Below are 22,934 nucleotides of genomic sequence, written 5' to 3' on the forward strand. Positions count from 1 at the left end.
TACATACCACAGAGGAATTTAATTAAACAAAAAAGATGTAAAGTGAGCTAAGGAGAGGATGGAGATGAGGGAAATGCAGGCTAAGAGAGTTACTGCCATTGAACTCTAAAATTAGCTCAACTTCTTGGCATTGAAAACACATTAGGAAACACAATGGCTATATAGTTCTCACGGTCTGATAAAACTAAGCACACTGGTTCCCTACAAGAGACAAGACTTCTTCAGGCTTTATATTCACAGGTACCTTCTAGATAGCCCTCAAATTCTCCTTCTTTTTATCATCATTGCCACAAATCCAGCCCAAACTCCTGATTGAATTACTTTAATCATCTCCAATCATAGTCTTCTCCAACTCTTAGCATAGCCTCCATATCACAGAAGTGGTCTTTTAAAATGCAAATAGGAGACCACTCCTCATTGCTTTTTAAAAACTGACATACAACGTTCTGTTTTAGGTGTACAGACATAATGATTTGATTTAGGGATATACTGCAAAATTATTACCATGATAACTTTAGTTAACATCTATCATCACACAGTTATGATTTTTTTTCCCTTATGCTGCTGCTGCTGCGGCTGCACCTCATTAACGACAAAGTCCAAAATCCCGAGTGCTGCACAGAAGACACAGTCTGGCCCCAGCCTACATCTCTAGTCTAATGGCAACATAGGTCTTACTTTCCCCTATGAACTCTCTCCCCTCGTTGCAGCCTTCTTTAATAGACAGGTCACACTCACTATTTTACACGAGGCTATCGTATAGGTTTTACCCATCTGAACTTGAAAGCATTCAAGTTCTTTTTTTGGACCAGATTTCAGCATAGGCCAAGGTAGTTCTTTAAGGAATGACAGCTCTGTGGCAAAATGGCTGAGACTCAGTGCATTGTCAATTATTAGGTGTTTTTTTTTTTTTTTTCATAAATATCAGTAGCTTTTAAAAGCTACATGGGCTTCCCTGGTGGCTCAGATGGTAAAGAATCCACCTGTGATGCCAGAGACCTGGGTTGATCCCTGGGTTGGGAAGATCCCCTGGAGGTGGGCATGGCAATCCACTCCAGTATTCTTGCCTGGAATATCCATATGGATGGAACCTGGCGGGGTACAATCCATGGGGTCACAAAGAGTCAGACACAACGAAGTGACTAAGCACAATAGCTACTTAAGCAAATTAAGGAATATAGAGCCATTCCCATAACCTCACTACCACCATATGTGAAAGCAAGAGTCACACTGAATTCTACGACACACTTAAACATTTATGTGCAGGCAGGTACAGAGATAGTCACATAGTATGTTTTGGAAGCTCAGTGATGCCAGCTCTTGACCCTTTCAATTTCACATTCTCTAAGAGAGATTTGCTTGAGGAAATGTGACAGTGTTCTAGTCCTGGGATGCTGCTAATCTTAGCCGGGTTTGGGCAATACGTTCTCTAAGTTAGTGGCTGAAGACAAGACTGGTTCAGAATTAAGCCTTACACTCCATTCTGGAGGTTACAGGCTTTCATGTAAAGGTGTAAAGGATTCCCTCCACATCTTAAACACTACTTATTGATCTCCTGAAAAATAATTTGTGATATCCATTGTACTAACTAAAAAAAGTCTGGTGTTAATTGAAGATAAAGATAAATGTTGGGAAAGGCAGTCTTTCATCCCCCACTTGGCTGCATAACAATGGGCCTGGGGCCTGCAGCACTCCTTTCCCAGGAGAGAAAGAGCCCACTCAGCCTGTGCTGGGCTCATCGCCTCTCTTGGCTCCATCAAACAGCCCCATCTCTTTTTAACCTTCAGCCTCTTGTCCATAGCACCTCTTTTTTCTCATCATATAGACATAGTCATCTCTTCTTTTAACCCATGACTTTCTTTAGCTTTTCCCCCATGTTTCTTCAATCTCTACTTTCTTATTTTCTTTTTTTTTTTACTTTCCTATTTTCTATGGACCCTCAATCATCCACAAACAGGCTTCTGCCTCTCTTTGCTCTCCATGAAAAGCCTCTTGCCCAAGTCACTTAGAATCAAGTAATTTTTTTGGTCTGAAGCAAAGAGTTCAAGTTTACAGAGTTGCATATTAACTAAGGTAGGTGAGGATTTGCTGTGGAAATCAAATCTTTAAATTTTAAAGGTATTACATAGTAAAGATTGATTTTTTGCTTAGTAAAAGAATCCACCTACCAATGCAGGAGATTCTGGTTCAATCCTCGAGTCAGGAAGATCCCCTGGAGGAGGAAATGGCAACCCACTCCAGTATTCTTGCCTGGAGAATCCCACAGACATAGGAGGGCTGGGCTGCCGTCTATGGTGTCGCGCAGAGTCAGACACGACTGAAGCGACTTAGCAGCAACAACCAGGCTTGCTAGTAATCTCTCTCTCATTTGGCAACACGTGGGGCTGCGGGCCTTTAAAAATCTTTGGACATACCAAATGTAAATGAAACACAAATCAACCAGGTGAATTTTCAAGAAGAAATCTATGTAACAAACCTGGCCAACATTTTAGGGACAAAATTATTCTCAGGGTAAAAAGTAAAACAATACATATGATCCCAAACTTTGAAGACATCCTTTAAAAACCACATTTTAAATAAATGCATCTAAATTGGCACAGAAGAGAGGCAGTAGGAAGTATGAATTGACAGAAGTCACAGTTTGAACTTATTATTATCAAGGTAAGATAGTTTCCAAAGTGAAGCTGCCCTGTGGCTAACTAGAACATTTAAAGACATACAAGCTTTTTTCATCTGTCCAGTTTCTATTTAGCAGACTATTAATAAATTGAAAAATACCCACATTTCTAGGAAGAAAGAAAAAAAAAAAAAGAGTAGCTGTAATCCTAAGGAATTCAGAGTTCTCACCCTGGTCTCTCTGAAGAGTCCCTGGCCACCTTTGCTTTGGTGGTGGCTTTCTTCCTGGAATTTTGACCCAAGCACCTATTTGCCATTTAATCAACTCCAACTAAGATCCCCTTTCCTAAATCAAAATTTATTAGATCACCTCTTCTAAACTGACTCCTAAATCAAATCTTACCAAAAAAGTGACTGGAAATGAACTGCTGGAAACAGAAATTTTGTAAGGGTCTTCCAAAAAAACTCATTTCCTTTCCTCTTAAAAACAAACAGGGGCCACATTTCATACACAAACAACGCCTTCTTTAAAACGTGCCTTTTCATCTGCACGTCTCAGTAACACATGTGACTTTCTCTGATGGTTATACCCCTCCAGGACACTAGTGACTCCCATTCACGTGTCACGAGTCACTGGTGGCCCCGAAGTGACGTCAGCCCGGGAGAGGCAGGGGTCGTCCAACAGGTGGTCTGCCGGGCGCTCTCCAAATTGACCGCCTCCTGCGCTCTGTGCCCGGCTCCACGCTCCTCTAGGGCTGCGCAGGCTCGCGGACTGAGGCCCGGATCCCCTGGCCCCCGCACCCCTCCTCCTCCCGCTACCCGTCCCCTCCCCGCGCCAAAGCTCGGACTCTCGGGTTGCCCTTATTGTTGGCCGCGTCTGTCACTTTGTGGGCTGGGTGACACGAATGGATGGGTTGGACACACCTTCCAGCCTACTAGAAAAAAAAAAAAGGGTCCGGATCTGCATAGACAGCGGGAAGGACTCCCCCAGCGCCCTCAGAGCCTACGCCGCGGACCGGGGAAAAGCACAGCTCCCCCTCCCACATTCACTCCTCCCCGCCTTTAAAAAAAACAACGCTCAGCGCAAATAATACCGTTCCCAGCCCGCCAGGGTCCTCGGTGTCCTCGCCTCCTCTGCCGGCTGAGCGCGCTCCAGCGCGGCGGGAGGCGAGCGCGCAGAGGCGCCGGCGCGCATCATGCTCCCCAGCGCCGTGGCGGCCCACGCCGGCGCCTACTGGGACGTGGTGGCTTCCTCCTCGCTCCTGAACTTCCCCGCCGCGCCGGGCTTTGGCAACCTGGGCAAGAGTTTCCTGATCGAGAACCTGCTGCGGGCTGGGGGCGCCCCGCCGCTCGGACTGCCACCGCCCCAGCACCACGGCTCTGCAGCGGCTCTCGGCGCGGGCGCGCAGGTCCGGCCCCTGCCGGCCAGCCCGGTTCCCCTCAAGTTGTGCCCGGCGGCAGAACCAGTCAGCCCCGGCGGGGCGCCCTACGGCACACGGTGGGCGTTTCAAGTGCTCAGCCCCTCGGCGGACGGCGCTCGGCTGCCGGGCCGGGCTCCGGGGGACCCGGACTGTGCCTTCCAGCCACCAGCCCCAGGTGAGCCCGTTCTCCCCTCCCCAGCCGCGCGCTGCGCCTCCCGGGCCCACCCGCCCCCGTGCTCAGGAATCCGCCCGGGCTTCGAGCTTCCGAGAGCATCTCGAGCATCAATGGAGATGCGGCCTCGGGAGTGAGGAGCCGTACCACCGCTAATCGTGATGTTCCTCCCCATCTCATCCCACCAGCTTCCTCTTCCCCTCTTCTTTCTACAAGCGGTAGGGCTACCTTGAATTTCAGGCCTTTCAGTAGAAATCCTGAAGTCACCTCAGGCCTTAGCCGAAAGCTCAGCCCCACTCCCGAGATCTCTGGGCTCGCTGGACCAATTCCACTGGGTTTCCAAAATTCAGCGTCTCTACCCGCCCGCTTCTGTCTCGGAGGCCGAGAGATACCCGCTCCCTGGAAAGTTCTTGGCTTGAAGAGCCTCGCGCTCCCGCTTTGGGGGCTTTTGCCTCTCAAACCTTAGCGTCGGTCGGGGCGGTTGGAGAACACGCGCAAAGATCTTTGGAAAAAGAGTTGCGCCAAGTTTTGGCTTTCTCCACTCTTAAATTTTGGATCGCTAAGGCGCAAGAAAATCGACGCCGGCTTTTTCTTCGGGCTGAGCTAGAACAGTTGAATTGGCACCTGGAGTAGGAAGTTCACCAAATAAATGAGAATTTACCCCAGCTGTTTTGGTTTGCTTGTTTTAATTCCCGCATAAAACCGAAGTGTTGTGACTGGGAAGAGAATGCGGACAGTTTAATTCTATGTTAGCTAAAACTTACGGAGGGGCTGCCTAAGTTGGCCTTGAGAAGGGGAACAGCGTCTTAGTGACTCAAAAGCTGAGATCCAGTCGGATTAATTTTTTTTTTTTTTGGCTGCGTCCTTAGACGATCTTAATTCATTCTTTTAATCCTGATGGGTTTGTCCAGAGTGACTAATCGACGCTTTTTCAGCAGATTTCATTGTCCCAGCAAACTGCCAGATCAAATTTATTGCTAATGACTTTATAGAATTGAACATGTTTAGAACCTGTCCTGGTCTTTCAGTTTAAAATGGTTACTAACAGAATGGAACAAATATAATTATATGAGCACCGGTCTCATTCACACAGTGTAAAACCTAAATTCTAAGCCGCGTTTTTGCACCCTGGGAGAGGAACAAAGACAGTTAAAGGCAAAGTTTATGTGCCTTGGAAATCTGGGCCACTCTCTCCTTTCTGAAGTATTCGGAAAATTAGAAACGTATATAGCAGGTCCGTTTAAACAAGCACTAGTAAATAATGTCTCATAAAAGTAACATTTTCAAGAAAATTTAGTGATTTCTGTGGTTTCTGATGGCTTGGCATTATGTTCATAGAAGTTACTTTTCAAGGATTCTTAAGTTGCTCTTGATCATGATTGGCTACTCCAAAAAGCTAATTTCAACCTTTGTAGATTTTACAGGTTAGATTTAAGTAAACCAAATGCAAAGCAAATACAGATATTTCAATAACTCTGAGAAATTATTTTGTATACCTGCTCTTTTCATTCAGAATATTGCAATTATTCAGTAAAGGGTATAACTACATTCTTTTTGTTTTCAAGAACATATCCATTCTGTACACTTATTGAAACATCAAAATGCAAAAATGCTTTTTGGAATAATTGAGAATGTGAGAATTTAAATTTCACTTTGAAGTATTTTAATATGGCTCTAGGCCCATATATCTCCTAATATTTTATTCAGTCCTTATTGAAGATTTGATGCTTTCTGAGGTTAATTTTTATTTGAACAAATAACTTTTTATTTTAAAAAATCATTCTTGTAAAGAGTGCATTTAATTTTTGAAACTCGAAAAATATCTTAAGAAGAAAATTAAAACCCTGTAAATTTGTGTCCACGAATATGCTTAAAAACATTTTTAAATAATTTGACAGAGAATACAGTTTTGTGCATTTTTAAATAATTTGACAGAGAATACAGTTTTGTGAGCACCGCTCCAGTTTTGTCCTTCCAAAGGACAGATTCTTGTCCTGCCAAATGTTGTGGGAATTCTTTTGTACTGTGTAGAATTATGAAGTTATAATGAGTGCTGACAGTGTTCACTATCACCTGAAAATTAGATGAGGATGAAATAGTGATTGATGTCCTATAAAGAGTAGAAAGGAGATTTAGAAAAGGTACTGTTTTTAGAACGATAACAGTATTTCTTTCTGAAACATCAGTGAACAACTGGTTCTGATCTTCTGTGCATTAACTTAGTGGATCACCGAATGTGACTTTTAATGATTTCAGTGTATTGATTACCCGTTTTTTCCCTCAACCTTAATTTGTTGAGTGCACTAGTCTAGATATTGAGTAAGAAAGCCTCAGAGTTGTTTTTAAGTGCATTGGTGAAAGACAGCACCATTTAACTAGGGGATTTATGCCACTGCATGCATTTCTGCTTCATTATTTCTGTTACCCACTATTAATTATACCATATAGTTCATTCATTCAGCAAATGCTTACTGACTGTCTCCCATGTGTCCAGACTTTGTTCCAGGCCATTGGGATAATCAGGGAACAAAACAGATGACCGTCTCTGCCCCTGTGGAGCTTACAGTCCATGTTCTGTCCTACTTTATGGTTTACCAAGCATTTTCATAATTGTTAGCTGCTTTAATCCTCATAATAGGCCAATTTTTTCTACAAGGATTATTCCACTTGCTTACTTTTTTTTTTTTTTTTTTGGTCTGAAGCATCAATTTAAAAACCTGTGATCTTGTGAAAAAGAAAAATATTGCCCCAAATTCTGTGATCTTGTGAAAGAGAAAACTGTTGCCCCAAATATTCCTTACACTAGTTTTTCACTGAATAGGAACTAATGAGGGCTTATGGGATAACCAATTACATGTATCTTCATAATAAATCAAATTGGGATGCTCTATCTGAGCCCATAGGAAATTGGTCTTTCCCTTTGTCTCGTTATGTGTCTGAAAGATGGTGACAGTTAAACAGTAACACAGATTTACAGATTATGAATGAAATTTAGCTGTCTGTGCTTCATTCCTAAAAATTGGCAAGTCTTTTAAGTATTTAGAGTTTAAAAAAAAGGAACACTCCATAGCTATATGTTGTCAAGTTGTGTATATAGAGTAGTTTAAAAACTTTAAAAATCAGAGCACATTCTCCAAGATTTGAGAGGGGCATGTTTAATGTGATAATAGGTAGTGAGTAGATTCACCTCCAGACGTTGTATGTGAAAAAGAGAAGCTTGGATGTCATAGTGTATTGGTGGAAATCAGGTTTGTCAAGTAAATCCTAATAATCATCAGAGATCCTTCCCCAGAAGTTCGTTAATGTCATCATTTGGTGGCTATTGTACTAGATTCAGATATCCATGCTTTTGTATATTAAAGAAGGTCTTGAAAATGTAAAAATCTGAACAACTTAAAATTTCTTTTAGTTATGCAACTTATTTTCTTCAAAGTGGAACAAATGGCCTTGCTTTTCAGTGACATTTGTTATTTTAAACATTTTAGATAATGTTTAAAATAAAGATAATTTTCTGAATGTAATTTAGTGATTATTAAATCTGCTTCTTGTGCTGCATATAAAAGGATTAGAAAGCAATTTTTTATTCTGAAGAGTTGAGTTAAACTGTCCTTTTTTTAAAAAGTAATTTTGTCCAGTGGGTTGTACCATATAGTAGTACAAGCATGGGATCAGATCCATCTTACTTTTTCTGGTACCCTGTTAAGTTTCTTATTACTATTAATACCTCATGTGCACTCTGATTTTCTTGTCCACCTCACAGTCCCAGCTACTATTTACTTATTAATCTTGACTCTGTCTTAAACTACCCACACTTGTATTTTGTGTCCCAACTGGTAGTTTTTTTCCGTTTTCACTGAGATATAGTGAAAGTGTGACAGAAAATAGCTTCTCTTAATGCCTTAGGCACTTTGAGGAGGGAAGAGAAAATGGAGCATCTTGTGTTCTAGGTGGGGATTCTAGTCCAGCTGAACATTTTGTGATCTAATTTATGAAGCTAGAGTTTGTTATTTATTTGAGCTAATGCTACGCTCTAGCTTTGTTTTGGCAAATTAAAATCACGGAATCTTGACTGTTGATAACGCTGACCCAGAACCAAGACAAAGGCAAGGGGGATCCAGAAGAGGACAATGATGGGGCCCATGCTAGTAGCTCCTTGCTCAGACCATCCTCCTAAAAACATCCTTTGGTGGAATTGTAGATAATACCCAACAATATTCTTATTACACTTGTATTTTTTAAATAAGCTGCTTAACATATTTGGATTTATATTAACATATTAATATCTTTTGCATAGTTTATAAGGAATGAGCTCTGAATAAATTGCTGTATGGTCCCAAACTTCATAACCTTCTTCAGGTTCAGGAAGGTTTTGCAGTTCAGAGGACCAGTTGTACTAATAGACAGTCTTTTGACCTCCAGTTTTGGATTGAGAAAACCACACTGCCTCTATGTCTTGAGCTGGAATTACAAAATGGTAGCAATTTATGTGCATCTTATTTGCCTCTGACAGTAGTATCTGTCCCTCTCCCAGTCACTAAAACATGCTTCTCTACTTTGCTTTAAAAGCAAGAAATCTCAATCTGTTCACATGTATGGAAGCTTTATTATTGAGGTTTAATAATAAAACAGGAGTAAATCCAGGAGGCAGGTAGGAACATTTTAGAATTTTCCCTTTACCTCTTACTCACGTTAGGGATTTGGGGATTATTTTAAGAGGCACAGTGGTTTGAATGCCCAGAAAATTGTGTACGGATTTAAGCAGAAGTAATCAGAGGATCTAGAGAGTTCGGAGTCATCAGGATGCCAAAGGGTACCAAATGTTGTTATATGTTGCAGATGTATGACACCATATGTTCTGGACAATTTAAAGGAGTTGTCAACCGTGATTTTAGCTATGTTCATTTACCATCAGTGTGGCTCAGATACTGAATCCAACACTGTACATTAGAGTCCGGTGTATTGCTCTTGGAGTGTGCCACCTCCTTCCTCTCCTTGTGCCCAGCAGAAATAGTCTCTTTTTGCCGTACAAAAGCATCTCATGGGCAGTTTTGTCATTGGACAGTAATAGAAATTGTAGCAACTCGAAAGTAAGGGAACCAATATAGGTAATAGCTGCATTGGTAAAAAACTTCGAGCTTCTTTGCTATAAAAGTTTTTACAGAAGCAAAAATGTTATCATCTTTCAAATATTTAAACAAATGTGTTCTTATGTTAGAATTGGGAGGTAAATACCTTATTTACTCTTCAAACTACCTTCCGCCATCCTATTTCCTTTGTTGATATCATCCATAACTTTTGAATCCATCTTATTCTATCTTTTGGGGAGATTTGATTTGTGGTTCTTAAAAATAGTATTTGTCCACTTAATCATGGGCTAGCAGAGGCACCAAATAAAGTTTTGTGTTTTTTTTTTACCTTATTACTGTGAATTTTTTCCACAGTGAAGGTACATAATTTTTAAGTCAGTTAAAGAACTTCGTTTTCATTCAAATACACCTGGACTCTGTCAGAAGCAAAAAGGCAAAAAGGCTGTAAAAAGAAACAGCACGATTTCTATGTAGGAATGCTTGTTAGAATTTCTCCTCCTTTAAGACTTCATTAGATCATGCTTCCATTTTACACTCTCTTAGTAAAAAATTGGATTTTTGCCTTAACGTCTAATGTGCTTACCAGACCCTTGTATATTTTATTCCAAAATATTTTTATTTTACTTTCAGTAATGTTTCCACTTTTAATGAAATCTCTCCCTTTCATTCCTTTTAGCCTCCAGTCAGTACCTGATTTGGCAATGCTGAGTGATTTATCACTTTTATATAAAGTTACCATAACTGATTTTATTTTTAATAGCATTATTCATTTTGTCAGCCAGCTATTAGTTGGGAATATTTCAGGGGCACACTCTTTTTGTGAGTTATATGAACAGTAAACTTAAGGCACTAAAATTCTCTCTGAAGTCAGAGATCAAAAAGTCTCTATAAGTTTTTAAACTTTTGTTTAAGAATCAAAGCATCTGGGAAAAGGAAAGGGAAAAGAAATCAGGTCTTTTTTCTATATATTGCTAAAATATTTAATTGCCTTCTTATTCTTAAATATTCCAAAGATGAACTCGGGTTTTCCCTTTTCTTTCACATGTTCAGACACCCTGCATGCCATAACCACCTGGATTTCATTAATTCTGTGGCCATCAGAAATAGCATGTACAATATATACATGCCTAACAGTCCTCTTCTTGCTTGGAGAATCCCGTGGACAGAGGAGCCTGCCAGGCTACAGTCCATGGAGTCGCAAGAGTTGGATGCAACTAAGCACACACAGCATAGCAGTCCTCTGGAGAGAGCTCAAAATTTCTTGTTCCTTAAAAATTTAAATCTCTAATACTTTCAAAATTAAATTATATGAAGGAAATAGCTATTCTTTGAGAAGATTTATGTACATTATTACTCAGCCATTAAAAAGAATATATTTGAATCAGTTCTAATGAGGTGGATGAAACTGGAGCCGATTATACAGAGTGAAGTAAGCCAGAAAGAAAAACACCAATACAGTATACTAACACATATATATGGAATTTAGAAAGATGGGTAACGGTAACCCTGTATGCGAGACAGCAAAAGAGACACAGATGTATAGAACAGTCTTTTGGACTCTGTGGGAGAGGGAGAGGGTGGGATGATTTGGGAGAATGGCATTGAAACATGTATAATATCATATAAGAAACGAATCGCCAGTCCAGGTTCGATGCAGGACACAGGATGCTTGGGGCTGGTGCACTGGGATGACCCAGAGGTGGATGGTACGGGGAGGGAGGTGGGAGGGGGGGTTCAGGACTGGGAACACGTGTACACCCATGGCGGATTCATGTTGATGTATGGCAAAACCAATACAGTATTGTAAAGTAAAATAAAGTTAAAAAAAAAAAAAGGAATAAAACCCATGAAGGCTGGTGAATTTTTTTTAAAGATTTATTTGTTTGGCTCTACTGGGTCTTTGTTGCTGCACGTAGCCTTTCTGTAGTTGTGGTGAGCTGGGCTACTCTCTAGGTGCCGTGCGCAGGCTTCTCATTGTGGTGGCTTCTCTTGTGGAGCACGTGGACTCTAGGGCTTGTGGGCTCAGTAGTTGTGGCGCACAGGCTCCAGGCAAGAATACTGGAGTGGGTTACCATGCCCTCCTCCAGGGGCTCTTCCCAACCCAGAGATTAAACCCAGGTCTCCCAAATTGCAGGCGGATTCTTTACCAGCTGAGCTACCAGGGAAGCCCATATTGAACCTACTCTAGAGTTATATTGGGTCTGAAATCAAAAGACAGTCTGATTCTTCAAAGCAGGAAAAGAGTCATTTCTGTTTGGTTATTTCTTCTTCTTCTTCTTTTTTTCATTTCTATAGGTGCTTTTGCACTACAAATTGAACAGATGCAGCAGAGACCACGTGACCTGCAAAGCCTAATGTATTTACTCTCTGGCCTTTTAAAGTAAAAGTTTGCCAAAATTTTCTCCAAAGCAAAAATGCATATTGAGTCAATTTAAAAATAATATATAGTTTTCTGAGCTGGTTTTAGCAGCATTTCTTTAATTTTAAAACCTAGATTCAAGTCAGGATCTTTAAATGACTGATTATATGATCCTAAGCAATTCGTGTAAATGCTTTGAGTCTCATTTCAAAATGAGCACAGGTGATAGGCTCACCATGGGACTTTCAGCCCCACATCTCAAAAGCCTGTTGGTAACATACAGGGAAAGATGTAAATGACAGAGTTCCACCATTCCGCCATAAACAAAATGCATGCTGGTGAAAGGTGTATTGCTGTGTAGGAAACCATCTCAGAACTTAGAGGAACAATTGATTATTTTTGCTCACGATTTGTTGGGCTGTCTAGGTTCAGCTGGGTGGTTCTCACTTGGAATCTCATTGCAGTTAGAAGTCAGCTGTGGTCATCTGTGGGCTCAGCTGAGCTGGATGTCCAAGATGGATGTCCATGGACTCATACGGCAGACAAGGATGCTGGCTGTTTATGGGGTGCTCAACTGTGAGCTGTTCTAGCATCCTTTGATGATTGCAGTGAACTGTGATTTCAGGGTACCCCAGCTTGACGAGAAGCCAGACTCCAGACACTTGTTGGTGTTGTGAGGATAGTGGAGAAGGTGCCAGTGGGAGTGTCCAAACAACTGGTCGTTACTTCTTGCCACAACATATGACCACAGCAGGATCCTTCCATATAGTCCCTTGTTCTTCCACCACAGCTCATCCACCATAGTTAGGTGATTTTTTTTTAAGTTGCTCTGATTGTATCATCAAGTTTATCCCTATCTGACTGTCAAATCAAATAAAAATATTCAGTTTTTCCTTTAAGACCTTCTTTCTATCAACTGCATTTAGCTCCTCCAACCACATTCCTTTTTTCAGTTATACATAAATATATATTTATATATATCTTGTTTCTCGTATTCTTTCCCATTATAGATTTTTATAAAACATTGAGTATATTTCCCAGTGAAGGTCCTTGTGGGTTATCTGTTTGTGGATAGCAGTATGTGTCTGTTAATCCCAAGCTCCTGAGTTATTCTTCCCTACTGCTATCCCCTTTGGTAACCATAAGTTTCTTTTCTATGTCTGTGAGACTATTTCTGTTTTGTAAATAACTTTGTATTATTTTTTTTAGATTGTACTTTTAAGTGATATTATATAATATTTGTCTTTGTTTGACTTCACTTAGTATGATAATCTCTAGGTCCATCCATGTTGCTGCAGATGGTATTATTTCGGCTGAGTAGTATTCCAGTGTGTGTGTGTGTGTGTGTGTGTGTGTGTGTGTGTGTGTGTATAGCAGCCGACTCTAGTATTCTTGCCTGGAAAATTCCATGGACAGAGGAGCCTGGCAGGCTACAGTCCATAGGGTTGCTTAGAGTCAGACACAACTGAAGCAACTTAGCACAACACACACACACACACACACACACACACACACATCTTATTTATCCATTCACCTGTCGGTGGACATTTAGGTTGCTTTCATGCCTTGGATTTAGTAAATAGCGCTGAAATGATTGTTGGGGTGTCCAACCACATTCTTAATGCTCACACCTTTGACCTTGGTCCAGCAGTCAGGCTGATCTTAACCCGCCCTGTGTGTCACCATCATCCTTGCCTTCTTTTATATTTTTCATGCCACCTTTCTTTCCTGGAATGCCTTATTTCTCTTCTTATGCCATTCAGATACTTTCCCAGTCAAGTTTCCAGATGAAGATGCTTTTCCTGCTTAAAGCCTTCTTGACAGAGGCGTCCTGACAATTCTCTTTTCTTTTTACTTGCTAATATGTTTTAGTGCAGGTCTGAACCATGCTGCGTCTCTTTATTTGTTGTCTTAGAATCGATCCCAAATTGTGTAATAATGGTAGGAATAAAGGCTAACATTTATTGAGTGCCTGTTGTGTGTCAGGCATTGTTTTGTGTTCTATTCAGTGGTCTCATGCTGACTATACATCGTAATCATCTGTGCAACTTTTGAAAAAATATTAATAGTATGTTGGGGGACCCGCTCCTATCAGCCTGATTTAACCCAATTGCTGTGGGGTTCGGGCTCTGTATCTTTGAAAAGCACTCTAGATCATTCTCATGTGTATTCAGGGTTGGCAAACAGTGGTTAGGGGAACACACGGTACTATTTTTTTTTAAGATCTTATGGCCATGGGAAATGCCTCAGATTTTATAGAACAAATTGAATTTGGAGTATGGAAATATTTATATTTCATTTATTTGATCAGCAGATTCGAATCTGTAAGTTATGGAATATTTAAAATTAGAAATTCTTCCAGGGAGGGAAGCTACCCTATTGTAATCTTTGTCATCCCAGCACACATGCATTATATGGCACTTGATAGATAGTAAATATTATTTGCATGGGATTAAAAGGACAGAATCAAACAAGTAGACACTGCACTTGATTTATTTTCTCATGAACTGTACCAGACTATTAAGACCTTTGCTTTCTGTCTCTGAAATACTCAAAGCAAAAAAAAAAAAAAAAAATGGCCTTCTGTCATTTCTTGATGAGCAGAAAGGTAAAGGATGACTTAACTTGCTTTGTCTTGTGATGGAAGGCATGTTTGCATGTGGATCACATAAATGAATTACTTCCAGCTTGTGTGATAAAACAAATCACACCTTATTCAATAAGTGATATTTCTTAGGTTTTATAACTCATGACAGATAGTTGTCATTCTTTAGAGATTTTTTGGGGGGGGTCTTCTTAAGATAGTCTGTTCAATTGTGTCGTATGTAAAGGTCAGAAGTTTAGATTTCTTTATCCCCAGTACCCATATGCCCAGCAATTGAAGGAGGTCATTAAAATCATCCTTTTGAAATTATTTAATTCCCTGTTATTCTTTCCCAGAGGTATGTTTTGATCCTTTGGTTGCCTTTGTAAGACATCTTAGAACCTTTTCTCTTTTTCTCGTCCTTCTTCAAATGTTCTGCCCAGTCGGCATAGCATCACAGTGGTTCCTGAAATTTATTTGAAGGTTTTATTAGTGATCTTTAAGATTCTTCTTTTGAAATGTCAGCCTGCACCAGTTAGTACCACAGTTTGCTATGACAATAAAAAGAATGTGGTTTCACCCTATTTAGATACACTCTGTTCTCCATTGGTACAGAAAGTGAAAATAAAAAAAAACAACAATAAAATGTTTTGCTTGCTTTCTAGACCACAGAGTTTTGAAAATGATTTCTCTGTAACTAGGCTTGCAACCATCCTTGACTATGGGGTGCTTTTGTCACAGAACCATCTAGTTAGGTTTAAAAAAATCAGGCCAGTTCACCATTAAGTTGGCTCTAAGTTCCCATCTTAATTAAACATTCAAAATAATTAGTAGTTTGATTCTGTGTTTTCAGATAAGTCAGAACATGTGATTAAGAAGTGAAAAGTTCACAAAGTTTTCTCTGAATAAGCAAGTTTAGTCATTTGGATTCAGACAGTTTTGTTCTAGAAATTTTAAATCCTTTGTTTGTAACTTGAAACAGATTCCCACAGAACCCAGAAGGCAGGTTTGTTGGCAGAATACAAAATTTGGAGTATCCTGAAGTGGTGTGCTCAGAGAACCTAGCATCTTGCTGCAGGACCCGACAGTGTGCACCCCCCACCCCCATGGGGAAAGCCGTTGATTTTCCTCTTATGGAGAGCTGGGGAGATACAGAAATGTCTGCCTCTTATTAAGCAACTGCCAGTATGCGTGCCTGACGTCCTTCTCTCTCATGGCTAAGAACTATTAATACATATTATGCTAAAATACCCGTGTTTCCCTTGTCTGCTGAGAACAGTCATCATCACATTCCACATGCATGCCCATTTGAGGATGAATATTAATAAATGAAATAACAAGTGTTAACTTCATAGCCAGTCTAGTGCCTATGTGTAATAGGCATTCCTGTCATATAGATTGTTTGCTAAGCTTAAAACAAATTGTTCCTAACATGGTAAATGATAAAGTGAGTGCATCTAGATTGCACTGATGGGCTTTGAAATGCATATCATGGTCTTGAAATTGCCTTGTTTTCTGCCCATTTCAGAGTATCTCCAAAGTAGTTCCTAAATGGTTTGCTGAAGTTCTAACATATCTGTTAACTTGTCACTTTGTTTTTATCATACTTGAGTTTCCATTTTTTGCTCACTGCTCGAAAAAGGATGTGATTGACAAACATTAAAAGGTAATATATATTTTTAATGTATTGGATTGTTTTAAATGGCTATTTCTTCACACCATTCAATATCCTGGCCATCACATACTCCGTTAGATTAACATTTGACTCATGTCCAAGTAGGAGCACGTAAAAAAATGGAGCACTTAATTGAAATTCCACAGTGATTTCCACATAAACCAGCTTAAACAAGATGTATTTATGTGCAGAAATTAGGAATCAACTAATCTTCTGTGTAAATATATGTGTGTCAATTAGGTGATTTTAAATGGTGAGAAAATACTTTACAATGGAACTTTAAGCCTGGTTATGTCACATGTAGTTTTTTAGCCACTATGGAGTTGCTACAGTAGATGTAGCAAGTGTCATTTTGATTACAGATTTACTATATTAAGATAGACTAGTATGGCATTATATAAAAAACTGTTCAATTAAACTTTTTCTGGTTAAATTTAACACTAAGAGCCTATATCTCAGAACCTCATTTATCACAATTGAATTTAATTGAACACTTGTCTCAAATGAACCGTACTTTTTTTTAATTGGAGGCTAATTACTTTATAATATTGTGGTGTTTTTTGCCACACATTCACATGAATCAGCCATGGGTGTATATGTGTTCCCCATCCTGGCCCTCCCTCCCACCTCCTTTCCCATCCCACCCCTTAGGGTCATCCCAGTGCACCAGCCCTGAGCACCTTGTCTTCATGCATTGAACCTGGACTAGCGATCTATTTCACATGTGATAATATACAGGTTTCAATCTATTCTCTCAAATCATCCCACCTCGCCTTCTCCCACAGAGTACAAAAGTGTTCTTTATATCTGTGTCTCTTTTGCTGTCTCACATATAGGGTCATCATTACCATCTTTCTAAAATTCCATATATATGCATTAATATACTGTATTGGTGTTTTAATTTCTGGCTTACTTCACTCTGTATAACAGGCTCCAGTATCATCCACCTCATTAGAACTGATTCAAATATATTCTTTTTAATAGCTGAGTAATACTCCATTGTGTATATGTATCAAATGAACCATACTTTAAAAAAATTCTTTGTTTTCATTTTTAGGGTTGTAGGATTAAACTGAGAAGCGTTTTGGCTAGAATAGTAAAATTTGTAAATTGTACCTATTGTGCATTGTTATATTGATATCAATAGTATCACCATATCATACTTATTTTCTACACTAGATATTGAGCAAAAAAAAAAATTTTGTGTGTGTTTCCAACTATTATGATAGATGCTTACATGCACATATGTAAATGCAACATGGCTGAGCCTTTTTCTTTTACCTCAACTTACAAAATGCCAAGCAGCACAATAGCTATAACTTAAAATACTTATGGAGTGCTTAGTTTGAGGTGAAGTAGGTTAACAGAAATACTTGAGAATAAACATGAGACAACTTTTATTATATATATTAATATCTACCTTTCAAAGTGCTTCATATATTCATAGAAACATTAAAAAATGTAACTCTTAACTCTGCCTGAACAATGCCATATTATTATAACATTGTTGCTATTTAGTTGCTAACTTGTGTCAAAACTCTTTTGCAACTTCATGGACTCAAGCCCACCAAGGCTCCTTAGTCCATGGAATTTTGCAGGCAAGAATACTAGAGTGGGGTGCCATTTCCTTTTCCAGGGAATCTTCCTGACCCAGGAATCAAACCCACCTCTGCATTGGCAGGCAGATTATTCTTAACCACTGAACCACCTGGGAAGCCCTATTCTTATAAGATGTTAAGTTCAAATAAAGTGTTGTATCATTTCTGTGATGGTTTTTCAATCAGCATTAGAACAACTTATGTTAACAATGACAATTTAAAAAAAGTTTTATAGAACTTCAGTTCAGTTTAGTTGCTCAGTCATGTCCGGCTCTTTGCGACCCTATGAATTGCAGTATGCTGGTGGGCTGCCGTCTATGGGGTCACACAGAGTCGGACACGACTGAAGTGACTTAGAAGCAGCAGGCCTCCCTGTCCATCACCAACTCCCAGAGTTCACTCAGATTCACGTCCATCGAGTCAGTGATGCCATCCAGCCATCTCATCCTCTGTCGTCCCCTTCTCCTCCTGCCCCCAATCCCTCCCAGCATCAGAGTCTTTTCCAATGAGTCAACTCTAGGCATGAGGTGGCCAAACTACTAGAGTTTCAGCTTTAGCATCATTCCTTCCAAAGAAACCCCAGGGCTGATCTCCTTCAGAATGGATTGGTTGGATCTCCTTGCAGTCCAAGGGACTCTCAAGAGTCTTCTCCAACATCACAGTTCAAAAGCATCAGAACTTACTGAATACCAAAATAGATCTCTTTTTCATACTTTGGTTAGTTGGCATGTTTTCAAAGTAGCATTGACATTTTATTACTTGAAAATTCAGGTATTAAAAAACTAAAACCATTGACATTGAAAGCTTTTCATCATATTGTGACCCCATGGACTATAACCCCCCTGGCCTCCCTGTCCGTGGAATTCTCTAGGCAAGAATACTGGAGTGGGTAAGCCATTTCCTTCTCCAGGGGATCTTCCCAACCCAGGGATTGATCCTGGGTCTCCCATATTGCAGGCAAATTCTTTACCATCTGAGCCACCAGGGTAGCCATATTATAGAAAAGACCCTCCATTATGGTTAATTTGCAATTTGACAGCATTAAGGACCATGAGACCATAAAATTATTTTATGTACTTATATATTCATTTTGACATGTCCCTCAAAGATCTTGGTAAAATAAATGAATGCTTCTCAGTTGGTTAAAATATGAGTCCGAAATTACTCTGTTCTTGAAAAAGGCATGTGTTTGCAGCAAAATTTATATTCACTGTATATGATTAAGAAGTGAAAAAAGTTTCCATTGAAAATAAAGGGAGAATAGTAAAAATATTTATTTTCAAGTCATCCTCTAGATTTAAAAGTTATCTGTTACAGAAGATACTATGTTTCAGAGTGTCAGGGGAACAGGGAAAAGATTAATTCCTGATTTCCTGTTTCTTAGTTTTAAGATTATTCATTCATTTATCAAAAATCTATTGACTATTTAGAATGTGTCCGACACTCTGATGGTTATGTGATGGTAAAAGCAAGTTACCCACCTAAGGAAATCTCACCTGTGTTTATATTATATTAAACCCTACTGTACAAAAGGACATATTGTATTTAAGGTACTACACTTAACCAAAGCCTGGCATATAGTGAGTGAAAGTGAAGTTGCTCAGTCGTGTCCGACTCTTTGCGACCCCATGGACTGTAGCCTGGAAAATCCCATGGACGGAGGAGCCTGGTAGGCTGCAGTCCATGGGGTCGCTAAAAGTTGGACACGACTGAGCGACTTCACTTTCACTTTTCACTTTCATGCATTGGAGAAGGAAATGGCAACCGACTCCAGTGGTCTTGCCTGGAGAATCCCAGGGACGGGGGAGCCTGGTGGGCTGCCGTCTATGGGGTTGCACAGAGTTGGACACGACTGAAGTGACTTAGCAGCAGTACTGGAGTGGGTTGCCATTTCCTTCTTCATGGGATCTTCCCAACCCTGGGATCGAACCTGGGTCTCCTGCTTTGCAGTCAGACAGACGCTTTACCGTCTGAGCCACCAGGGTATATAGTAAGTGCTCAGTACAGGAGAGCTACTAATATTCTGTGACATCCTTTATAGCCATTTTTTATCTGCTGAGGAACAGAGTTTAAAATTTCTTTTATAAGATATATCAAGTAATGATAATTATTCTGTATATATGTATTAAAAATGTTCTGAATAGCATAGTTTAATAAAGTGAGCAGAGCAGAATTGTATGGCAACTCCCTATACTATAAACACACATGCTTTCAGGTTAACTAGATATCACTTGAGATTAAATGTTACTATTCTCAAATACTTTTAAGCATGTAAAAGTGATCAGAAAAAGCACTGTTGTCATTGAGTTACTCAGTAAATTAACTGTTTTCAACTTTGGAATCCAGCTGTCTATATATTTCAAAGCACCTTCTGAAAATAAAAAGTGGAGTAATATAATCTCTATGAAAACTAAACTGAAGTGTGTAACATATAAGTTGTTTCTTGGTAAGTTTTGTATCTAGAACTGTGCTGCTCAATGTGTTAGCCCCTATACAAACAAGTCTATTTAAACTTTAAAAAACTGAAATGAAGAATTCAGTTATGCAGACATACTGGCCACATTTCAAGTGCTCAGTGGCATATATGACAAGTAGATACATAACGGACACAGAGAGAGAGGATGTGTCCATCATCACAGAGAGTTCTCCTGGGCAGTGTTGCTCTAGGCAATTTTAAATAAAGCACTATTTGATATTTACTATTTATAACCGTACAGAAAATGAACAATTTAGTTTGGTTTTGATAATTTGAGCATTTATACCATAACTTCCAAAACATGATTAAGTTATTCAGCAAGCTCTGACAGATGAAGACTACTTTATTTATTTACTTTTAAACTTTATGTATTTATTTATTTTGAAGGATCATTGCTTTTCAGTTTTGTGTTGGTTTCTACCAAACATCAACATGAATCTCAGCTGTAGTTTATCCATATCCCCTCCCACTTAAACGTACTTCCCACCTCCCTTCCCATCCCACCCCTCTAGGTTGTTAAGACTACTTTAAAATGACTTAAATTCCAGTAAAAATTGTAGCTAACTAAACACTCCGAAGATGTAGGGCTTTACCCCGTGACTTTGGGAAAACTGGGATTTTGAATATCGTCTAAAAGAAATGGCTAATCAATGCAATCAATGCTTTTTCTGCAGCGCCTTCCAAGCCTTTTTTTCTGAGCGCCCCGCCATTCTACTCGGTGTGCTGCGGTGGGTCCTGTCGGCGCCCCGCATCCCCCACTGCTTTTGCAAGTAAGTTTTTATGCTTCATCAGCAATGCCTCAGTTACTCTGTAAACCAAAGCAGCAGGATTTAATGTGCTCTGGAAAACTAATTGGTAATGCAATGACAAGGAGCTAATTCCTCGCTGAAAATCACAGCGTTCCTATTTACGAGGTTTCCAGAGATTTATCAGACCTCAGCACACTGTGCGATTGTGAGCGGTTTCTAACAGCATTGAAACCCAGGGTTGACGCATCAAAGAAAGTGACTTGTTTTCCATTTGATATAAAAGACCTTGGCTCTTGCTGAAACATGTAACGATGCTCATTTAAAGAAGAAAAAAGAAAGGAAGGAAAACTAAGAGATTGTGTAAAAATTTCCATTCGGTTTAAAATGTGACACAGAAAGTCACTAGATGTCCATGGAAAATAATCCAAAATTGCCAAGAATGTAAAAGGAGATAAATACCATCTCTTATGATCTTGAAGAAAACCAACCAGGGTTGTAGGAAGTATTTTCAAGAGAACTTTTCTTCAAACATTACATCATTTTAATAGTGTCTGAGTTAGAGGGAGAATGACAGCCTTTGAAACTTGAAGAGCACGCGTACGTTCACATGCACAAAGGGGGAAAAAAAAAAGTCTAAGTGAAAATAAAAAGAAATAACATTCACAATGCTGTTGAGATTTTTGGTCATCTAAGAATCCGTAGGCAGGAGGACTCCAGTTTGTGATAAAGAAGTCCAGCAGAGGGGTACGTGGATTTCTGCTGCCGAAGAGAAAACACTGATTCAGGTTAACAGCTCTCTCAGGTGAAAAGTGAGCTAGAAGTAGAGTCAGGCTGAAGTCCAGAGCTGTATTATGGTTGAATTCAGATCTCTGTTGCCTTTCTGCATGTGTTTTATGAATGTTTTAGGAGGGCAGTTGCTCAACAGAGTGATTCCTGACAAGTGAGGCAGCAAATGCTGGCCGTTTAATGAGCTGCAGGCTTCTGAGCATCTCTTTAGGGGGCTGATACTTTCCCACAGGGCACTTTACATGGCCAAGACCCGGCCACAATGGGTGACAGACCCGTGACCAATCGCCACTTTCACTTGACTCATCCACACGCGACCTCACCACGATTTTTCACTGTGCAGATGAACTTTCGGAACCATTGCACAGGGGAAAGGCTCGGGCAGGGGTCAGTTGCCCTTTTGTATGGTCATAAAGTGAGGCTCTGTGTGTCAGTCTTTTCTCCTGTCTCACATTCCAAGTGAATTTCTGGACACCATTTAAAGCACTTGGCTGAAAAATAAAGCAGTGAATGAAACTGACTTTTATAGACTCATTCCAGCTCATCTTCCCATATAACCCTGTCCACCTGAAAGGGGATTTAGTGGATGAGCTGAGTGTATACAGGGCTTGCTGAATACATAGGGCCCATTATCCACTGTGGGGATCGTTTATTAACCAGGACTGATACACTACTATTTTGGAAGTGACCTATTAATTGTCCATTTAACTAGAATGTATTGATTCAAATAGAAAAATAGAAACCATGACTAAACCTTTTACTCGCTCCTTCAGGGTGGTCTCCTATGAGGGTCATTGAAAAATGTTGTACAGATTAAGGAAACATTTATCACCATATATTAGAGTATTGGGAAAGAACAGCTGGAGCAGAGACTTAACACTCCAAACATCTGATACCTCAGCGTGGTGTCATCTCTGTGGAATTAATCTTCAGTGTGGTATCCCAGGGGTGGAGATTGAAAGAATTCCCACACCTAGTTTCAGTGATTTCACCTTGGTATAACACTCGTCTTCTACTTTAGAAAATCTCTGGCAGTGTAGTTTAGGTAGGAGGCAATGGGCCAAAACATTCCATGTGACAGGTGGACATTCATGTGTGTGTGAGTGTATTCATTTTATAGTAGTGTTTTAATAAGAGTTTCTAGGCTGTAAAAGTATTCTGGTGCCCAGGCCAGTTTAATAAATAAAGCCCATAAAAGTGAGTCGAAAGTTATTTCCTAGACAACTCCATCTTCTCGATTGTTTGAGAAAAAATCACTCTAAGCAAGTCTCTTTATTCTCCATCTGCTTCTCAGCCCTTCCCACTTTGTGCCTTTGGTATGGCTGTTGTAAATTGTGGTGTTTATTCGTGGACGCTTATAATTTATTTAATAAATTTATTAAACCTTTTTTATTTAATAAAACCTACAAGT

The 22,934-nt window shown here is 39.8% G+C and overlaps 1 protein-coding gene across 1 annotated transcript in view; it reads left to right on the top strand.

Moving 5' to 3' along the window:
• Nucleotides 1–3,812: 3,812 nt before the first annotated feature.
• Nucleotides 3,813–22,934, top strand: part of DBX2 (developing brain homeobox 2) — a 36,186-nt gene continuing 17,064 nt past the window's right edge. Inside the window, exons 1-2 of the mRNA XM_052641525.1 lie at nucleotides 3,813–4,212; nucleotides 20,663–20,758. Coding sequence (XP_052497485.1) covers nucleotides 3,813–4,212; nucleotides 20,663–20,758 — 496 coding nt within the window. The remainder of the gene's footprint in view (nucleotides 4,213–20,662; nucleotides 20,759–22,934) is intronic.

The sequence above is a fragment of the Budorcas taxicolor genome, chromosome 5 (assembly GCF_023091745.1).
Source record: "Budorcas taxicolor isolate Tak-1 chromosome 5, Takin1.1, whole genome shotgun sequence".
NCBI classification, from domain to species: domain Eukaryota; kingdom Metazoa; phylum Chordata; class Mammalia; order Artiodactyla; family Bovidae; genus Budorcas; species Budorcas taxicolor.